The 8,268-nt window shown below is 54.1% G+C and overlaps 4 protein-coding genes across 4 annotated transcripts; all 4 read left to right on the forward strand.

Moving 5' to 3' along the window:
- Positions 1 to 258: 258 nt before the first annotated feature.
- Positions 259 to 534, forward strand: DQ04_07681000 (hypothetical protein; the record flags this gene model as incomplete). The annotated part of the gene is made up of 1 exon (XM_009315267.1): positions 259 to 534. The coding sequence occupies one exon, from the start codon at positions 259 to 261 to the stop codon at positions 532 to 534; it is 276 nt and encodes a 91-aa protein (XP_009313542.1).
- A 2,448-nt stretch (positions 535 to 2,982) lies between these two features.
- Positions 2,983 to 3,882, forward strand: DQ04_07681010 (hypothetical protein; the record flags this gene model as incomplete). Its single annotated transcript, XM_009315268.1, has 1 exon — positions 2,983 to 3,882. The coding sequence occupies one exon, from the start codon at positions 2,983 to 2,985 to the stop codon at positions 3,880 to 3,882; it is 900 nt and encodes a 299-aa protein (XP_009313543.1).
- Positions 3,883 to 5,100: 1,218 nt separating this feature from the next.
- On the forward strand, positions 5,101 to 5,823 carry DQ04_07681020 (hypothetical protein; the record flags this gene model as incomplete). Its single annotated transcript, XM_009315269.1, has 1 exon — positions 5,101 to 5,823. The coding sequence occupies one exon, from the start codon at positions 5,101 to 5,103 to the stop codon at positions 5,821 to 5,823; it is 723 nt and encodes a 240-aa protein (XP_009313544.1).
- A 999-nt stretch (positions 5,824 to 6,822) lies between these two features.
- DQ04_07681030 (hypothetical protein) lies at positions 6,823 to 7,413 on the forward strand (the record flags this gene model as incomplete). Its single annotated transcript, XM_009315270.1, has 1 exon — positions 6,823 to 7,413. One exon carries the CDS (start codon positions 6,823 to 6,825, stop codon positions 7,411 to 7,413), a length of 591 nt encoding a protein of 196 aa, XP_009313545.1.
- Between the last annotated feature and the right edge of the window lie 855 nt (positions 7,414 to 8,268).

Here is an 8,268-nt window from a genome sequence, read left to right on the forward strand (position 1 = left end):
GAGAGGATCCTTCTCCAAGTAGCCGCGATCGCCCTGCAGCCGATCCGCCGCCAGTTCATGGGCGCGGTCGTTCATTTGGCGAAGTAAATCATCCACGCTAGCGGCAGCCGCACTTGGGTGCTCTTTCAACCTGCGCAACTCATTCACCATCGAGCCGAACCTGGGGTCGTCATGCGGCTGAAGCACGTGGATTGGTATGCCCTCTGGGGCTTCATTGATGCCCTTTAATTCTTCTTTCTTCTGGTCATTTGCCAGCTCATGTGCACGGTCATTCAGTTGCTCCTCGAGGTCTCGTATCCTGGACGCGTTGCGCACAGGATCGCGCTCCTTGAGCTTCGCGCGTTCTGCCTCCAACTTTCGGAACTTCGTGTCCGTGTTAAGCGGGAGGAGGCCAAGGGGAACCCCCTCGGGGTCCTTGTCGAGGAAGACACGGTCGTTCTTCAGCTTCTCTTGAGCAATTTCATGCGCACGATCGTTCATCCGGTCGCGCAAGTCCTCGATTGTTTCGGCGTTTCTTTTCGGGTCTTTCTTTAGCTCACGAATCCCATCCACCATTGTCGCAAATTGATTATCCTTGTGTAGGTTCAACTGCTCCAGTGGAATGCCCTCTGGTTCTCGGTCAAGCCCACTAAGGTCCTCCGCCATTTGCTCCTCAGCTAGCAATAGCGAACGTTCATTCAGTTTGTTCTCAATATCCTTAATTCTGCGGGAATTTAGTCGGGGGTCCTCAGCCTTTAGTTTCGCACGCTCCACCTCAAGTTCATGGAAGGTTGCGTCAGCGTTCAACGGGAGCACATCAAGCGACACACTGCAGGGTGCATTTTCCAGGTACCCGCGGTCTCCCTCCAGCATCGCCTTCGCCACTTCGTGGGCCTTGTTATTCAGGTCAAATTCAAGATCACTTATAGCCTCCCTGTTCGCATCGGGATCCTTCCTGAGGTCGCGAAGCTCTTCCTCCATTCTCGTAAATTCCTCATTGTCACCCAGCTTTAGGAGTTCCAGTGGAATGCCCTCTGGAGCCTCATCACAGAAACCTTTGCGTAGCTGGTTTGCTAGCTCACGCGCCCGCTCGTCCATCGCGTTCTCCAACTCTTGCAGCCGCGCAGCGTTCTTACCTTTACTGTATGGTGAAGCTCGCAAGTCACGTGCTTCCGTCTCGAGGGCGTTGAATGTGGGGTCCTCGTTTAACGGCAGCGCGGAGAGGGGCACGCCTTCGGGCCGCTGATCCAATACTTGACGCTCTTCGTCGTGCATGTCCTGCGCCAGCTCACGCGCCCGCTCGTTCATCTGATCAAGGATCTCCTCCAGCTTCCCCTCATTTCCTTCGTTCATGCACAGATCTCTGTAATTCCCCTCCAGTGTAGTGAAGCGCTCATCATTGTCGAGCGGAAGCCTTTTCAGGGGCACACCCAACGGCCGCTGATCCAGCAGGCCACGTATCTCGGTTTTGAGGCTACTTGCAAGTTCCGCTGCACGGTCTTTCATCTGTTCCTCAAGAGCCTTGATCGCCTTTGCATTGCTGAGGGGATCATTACTTTTCAGTGCGGCGCGCTTTGACTCCAGTCTGGAAAACTCCGGGTCGTCGTCAAGAGGAAGCTGGTGCACCGGTACGCCCTCCACTTCCTCGCCCAAGAACATACGGTCCTGACGGACGGCTTCAGCAGCCATCTCTTCGGCACGTTGGTTCAATGCATGTTCCACCTCGGCAATCCGCGATGTGTTCCTTTCAGGGTCGTGGCACAAATGAGCACGCTGCGCCTCCAGCCACGCAAATTTCTTGTCGCTGTCAAGGGGTAATTCGGATAGGGGAACTCCGTGGGCAGATTGTGCGAGATATTCGGGACGCTGAACCGCATTTAGTTTCCTTGCCAGCTCATGTGCGCGATCGTTCATCATCTGCTCCAGGTCGGCTAGTCGATCCTCGTCAGCGTAGGGGTCCTTTTTTAGCTCTCGGTGCTGTTTTTCGAGCCCCAGAAACGTCGGATCAGTATTGAGGGGAAGCTCCTCCAAATAACGACCCTCTGGCTCTGGGTCAAGGAAGTCGCGCTCTTTCTCAACCTTTTCCCTTGCCATTTCAAAAGCCATGTCATCCAGTGCTTCCATTGCGTTTGAAATGGCTTCAGCATTTCTATTCGAGTCCTTTTTCAACATGATAAGTTCCTTCTCCTTCTCCGTAAATTCCGGGTTGCTGTCAAGAGGGAGTTCTTCGAGTGGAACACCCAACGGATTCTGTTCCAGGTTCATGCGGTTGTCCCACTTCAACTTCGTCGATACGTCATCCGCCCGCTTGCGCATCGCATCAGCCAAATCATGGGCTTTCGATGGATCCTCTCCGTCACCAACGGCTTTGTGATACTCAACTTCAAGATCCGTAAAGGGCATATCTTCGTCTAGCGGCAGGGCGTCCAGCGGAATACCGTTCGGCTGAGCATCCAGAACTGCTTCACGTCCCCTAAGTTTCATCTCATTGGCCAACTCATTCGCGCGATCGTTCATTGCATCTTCAAGGTTTTTTATCGCGCTATCATTTCGCCGAGAATTCTGCGCTTTAAGGGCCATCCGCTCCACCTCATTAGCGTGAAATTCCGGGTCCTCATCAAGAGGCAGGTACTTCAACGGTATGCCCTGGGGTTCTGGATCCAAAAACCCTCGTTCATTTTGTAACTTCTCTTGCGCCAGTTCCTCGGCACGAAGATTCAACGCTTCTTCCAGATCTCCAATAGCACCCTTGTTCCTCGACGGGTCACGCATAAGCTCAGCACGCTTCGCCTCCAGTTTTGCGAATTCCTCGTCAGTATCAAGTGGGAGATCTTCTATAGGTACACCCTTTGGCCTTGGATCTAGGTAATCCTTCCGCTCAGCCGCATTCATCGCCTTCGCCAATTGGTGTGCACGCTCGTTCATGAGCTCCTCAATATCTGCCAATTTCTGCGCATTTTTCTTGGGATCCTTCTTTAGCAGTCGACGCTCCTTTTCCAACGAATGGAATGCATTGTCCACGTCCAGGGGAAGGTCCTCCAACAGGCGGCCTTCTGGCTCAGGATCGAGAAAGTCGCGGTCCTTCTGAAGTTCCTCGGCAGCGATAGACCTGACAAGATTGTTAAGGTCATCCTCAAGGGCAGCGATGGCCGGATCACTCTTAGACCGGCTCTTCCTAAGCTCCCGAAGATCGGCCTCCTTTGCCAGGAACTCCGCATTTTCATCGAGAGGAAGCTCTGGAAGAGGAATACCAAGCGGCGCAGGGTCGAGGAACGCACGCTCGTCTTCCAGCACTTGAGCCGCAAGCTCCAAGGCTCTCTCGTTCATCGCATCTTCAAGATGACTGATTGCTGTTGCATTCTTGATAGGCTCCTGACACAACAAAAGCCTCTGTATCTCCATGTCTCGGAAGGGCCCATCGCTGTCGATCGGGACGTCAGCAATGGGAACACTGTTAGGCCTCGGGTCCAGGAATTTCGCACGCTCAGCTTCTTTCAGTTCAATCGCGAGCTCACGGGCACGGTCGTTGAGGTCGTCCTCCAAATCTCGAATTGCCTTCGCATTCCGTTCAGGGTTCTTTTTCAGCTGCGCACGCTTCGCCTCAAGCGCCTGGAAGGCGCCATCTGTGTCAAGCGGGAGAAGATGCAACGGTACACCTTCCGGCGCCGGATCCAGGTACCCACGATCATCCGCCAGCTGCTTCTTCGCCAGCTCCTCTGCGCGCGCATTCAGCGCTGCCTCAACGTCCGCAATAACAGCGGCATTGCGCCTCGGGTCGCGCTTCAACTGTTGGCGCTTTGCCTCAAGCTCGCGGAACTCCCCATCGGCATCAAGCGGGAGATCTTCAAAGGGGACGCCGTTCGGTGCAGGGTGAAGGTAGTCGGGCCGCTCTCTCGCGTTTAACGCTCGGGCAATCTCATGCGCCCTTTCGTTCATCTCATTCTCCAGCGCTCCGATTTTGTCAGGGTCACCCCCGTCACGCACCAATTGGCGCCGCTTCGTGTCCATCGACACGAACGCTTTGTCGTCATCCAGTGGCAGGTCCTTTACGAGCCGGCCCTCGGGTTCGGGGTCGAGGAATTTGCGATCCAGAGCCGCCATCTCGTGAGCAGCAGCGTCGACAATACGAGCAAGGTCTTCCTCTGCGGCTCTAATCGCAGCCGCATTTCTCCTTGGGTCCTTCTTCAACTCACGCAGCTCCGCCTCCCTACGCACAAACGTATCGTTGAAGTCCAAGCCAAGATCACTGAGAGGAACACCCAACGGCTCAGGGTCCAGGAACGCACGATCCTTCTGCAGCCTTGCCTGGGCCAGCTGACACGCACGCCTGTTCAAATCATCCTCAAGAGCCTTAATAGCATTCGCATTTCCGTGCGGATCTTCTTTCCTAAGACGCAGACGTTGCACCTCCTTCGTACGGAACTCTTCGTCTGTGTCCAGCGGCAGCTCAGCGATCGGAACACCCTCTGGTTGCGGGTCAAGGAACAGTTCACGCTCGGCGTCCTTGAGTTCCCTCGCAAGCTCGTGTGCGCGGATGTTAAGTCGGTCCTCGAGTTCCTCGATGGCATTGGCGTCTTTGCGTGGCTTGCGCTTCAGTGCTCGAAGCTCGTCTTCCATAGCGCTAAACGGCTCATCTTCGTTCAGCGGGAGCAATTCTAATGGGACGCCCTCTGGCGCTTGATCAAGGTAGGTCCGTTCCTTTGCGTGCATTTGCCTCGCCAACTCGTGTGCACGCTCATTCATTCTCTCCTCGAGGGCATTAATCTTGCTCGCATTGGCCGCAGCGTTCCGCAAAAGTGCCATGCGCTCTTTTGCCATTTCTGCGAATGCAGCATCTGCCATGAGAGGAATATCCGCAATAGGAATGCCCTCCGGTTCCGGATCAAGGAACGAGAAGTCCGGGTTCCTGCTCTCACCCGCAATAGCATCGGCCATCTTTAACAGTTCCACCTCAACGTTCTGCACCTTGGTTGCATTCCTCGGGTCCTTCTTCAGCACGTAGCGTCCCCGCTCAGTCGTAATGTACCGCGGCTCGGCGTCAAGAAGAGGGTTCAGCGCCTCAAGGTTGTGACCTGGGAGATACTTCGGCCTGTCCTTTCCGAGAAGCTGCTTCGCCAAAGCATGCGCGCGCTCATTCATCTGCGCTTCAAGCGCAGCAATCTCGTCCGCGTTGCCCTCGGGGTCATTGTGCAGTTCTTTCAATTCTGCAAGCATATCTTGCATCTCGGCATCCTCATCCAACGGGAGGTCTTCAAGCGGAACACCCTCCGGCTCCGCATCGAGAAACGCCAAATCGACCTCGCCCAGATCACCGGCACCTTCAGGGGGGTCCGTGATGCGCACGTGCGCAGGCTCCACACCGACAACCTCCACTCTGCACGGCACCGCGCCATTGCCACGCGGGCACGTGACGGAGAGGGCGTATCGGCCCGCCTCCAGAAGGTGGTGCACGATACCAATCTCTCTGTAGTTAGTCGCGTATGTGACGCCGTCAATACGCTTGTCATCGCCATTGTAGAGGTACATACCGAGGAAGTCTTCTGCCATGGCATCCCCGCCATTTGGAGACTTGAAGGGCTTTTCCTGACGCAGGAGGATGTGGATGTTAGTAGGGACGTCAACGAGGAAGTCCACACGATCCTTCTCTCGGCTACGCAGCTCGAGGTGCTCAATGGCGGGCAGGTGCCGGGCAACGTCCACGTTCAGTCGTACAAGTTTCATCTGCTTCAAATCCGCCGGCTTGTGGTACCAGTACGAAAGCAAGAATTTGCTTTTGTCACGGAACATGGCACTCGGGACAAGATAGCACAGAGACTTGGGCGGCACTGTCACAAGGTTTGCTGATTCACGGGAATTAAGGAAAAGACCCTTGTGCACAATTCGGTGGTTGTTGCAAGTCACCAAATATGTAGGCAGGGGGTTGCTCGACGTGGACTGAGAGAGAACTAACCCGCACTGTATGTAGTTCATCCCTTGTTGCGGCAACTGGTGCAGCATGTGACGCTGATCCGGTTGGCAAATCATTGCCATGATCTGCAATGGCTCGTCTGAAGTGTTCCTCACCACATACAGTGGGTTCTCACGCCACGTCACGAGGGTCGGATTGCCACCATTGGTACCATCTCCCCATTCGCTGTTGAAGTGCCAACTGGGCTCCGTCAGCCCTTTGATGTGGGCCTGCTGTACACTGACAAACGAATTAAGGAAAACCGGCACTGGCATGTAGATCACATTTTGCCGCTCCGGCGCCAAAATAGACCGCAACTCCGAAGTCCATGACGGGTCGCTTCGGTTCATGGGACCCTTGTAAACGGCCTCCAGAAACGGGTTGTAGATCATGACCAACAAGTCCGATAGGGACGGGTTCACCGTGTTATTCGTGGAAACAATTCCAAGAAGACCATACGTCTGGTCCCCCTGCAATCCAAGTGGTTCGGCTTCATCCACCTTTGTGAGGGCACCAAGCGCCGTTGTTTTGAGGCTCTCACTCAATTCAAACCAAAACTCCGGTTCATCAATGTCATACATAGCAGCCTTCGCGAGTTTCAAATCAGTTGGGATGCTCACCACTGGACGACCAGTGAAGTCATGGTACAACTCCTGCAATGTACACCCTTCGATGTTCTGGTACAATGTGTAGAACTTAGCGTAGGCCTTTTCTAGCAGAAGGGGCCACCAGTGACGCGTGGGCGAGCGGCAGAACAAGGTCTGACCCTCCGTCAGCGGGATGCGGTCATCGATCTCCACCTTTACCCACTGACCGTAACGATGAAATTGAAAGGTGTAGCGGCCGTCCTTCCGCACATTCTTCGACACAAACACGTTGTGAATCACATCGGGGTGATGATCCACAAGCGTTGCAAAGGCTGTGAGGCAGCAGCACTCAAAGTGCTCACCCTGCTCGAACTGATCCCGGCTAAGCACGTCAGGGAGGAGTGGCTGCGTCTTGCCCTCAGGGTACAGATCGCCAATGTGAATCCAGGGGTCGTTTGTGACGGACTTGTTGTCAACCAAAAATCGCTTGTCCTCGAACGGCGTCGTGCTGTCAGGCACCTCTGTTATCTCAGCCACAGGAATATTGATGGGCGTGTAGTCAATGGGGTTTACTTTAGATATGGCATCTTCTCCTTCGTCAATGATGTCCTCATCGTCGAACATGCCCGCATCCTCTGGTGCTTCGACAGCTCTGACCTTTGCCTCCTTCCCAGAGACAATTGTAATTCGCGCTGGAACGGTACCCTTGCCACGCGGGCAAGTGACCGAGAGAGCGTAGCGTCCACTTCGGGGGAGGTGGTACAAGATCCCAGTTTCCCTAAAATTAGTGGCGGCGTGTACGCCACTAATTTTCCTATCTGTATCGTCATACAGGTACATACCCATGTAGTCCTGGGCCATCGCGTCCCCTCCTGTTTTTGGGCTCACAAATGGCTTTAACTGATGCATCAGAATGTGAACATCCGTCGCACATTCAACGTAAAAGTCTACACGATCTTTGGTACGCATTTGCAGTTCAACCCGGGTTTCTGTTGGCTTCTCCCAGTCCATGTCAGGTAGTAAGAGCCGCTCAATGCGGAAGTTGCTGTAGTCAAGGTGCTTCATCCGATAAATTGCAAGGGTAAACTTTGATTCGGCCCCCTTTTCCATGCACGACGGAACGAGATAGCAAAGCGAATTAGGGGGCACTGTGATGGCATTTGCCACTTCACGAGAGTTGAGAAAAAGACTCTTGTGAATGGGCTTGTGGTTATTGCCTGTCACGAAGTACGTCGGGATGGGCCTTGAGTATGTGTACTGACTCAAAATCAGACCGCACTGCTTATACCTAAGTTCGTCGTCTTGCGGTGTCCAAAGGCGGCGCTGATCTTCCTGTTTGACAATTGCTATGAACTGAACAGGCTCCGTACCAGTGTTCCTAACGTAATACAGGGGATTCTTGCGCCAGGTCGCACTGGTAGGGTTTCCGCCAGCTGTCTCACCCTTCCACTCATCGTCAAAGTACATGGCATCTTTGATAACCGTGGAAATATGGCAGAGCTGCATGGAGTTGATGATCTTCATAAAGTTGCTTAGGGGAAGGAATATGGAACGTTCATCTTCTACGTTGTAGCGCACTCGCAGCTTTGGGGTCCACTGCGAGTCCTTGCTGTTCAAGGGACCTCTGTAGATGAATTCCTCATCCTCGAAGGGATTGTGCAAGTGAACAACAACGTCGTTCACGGACGATGTCCCAGTCAGCGAAAATATCTCGAGAACGCCGTACTGTTGCTCTCGCTGCAAGCCCATGTTCTC

Source organism: Trypanosoma grayi (genome assembly GCF_000691245.1).
Source record: "Trypanosoma grayi strain ANR4 Tgr_768_V1, whole genome shotgun sequence".
Taxonomy (NCBI): domain Eukaryota; phylum Euglenozoa; class Kinetoplastea; order Trypanosomatida; family Trypanosomatidae; genus Trypanosoma; species Trypanosoma grayi.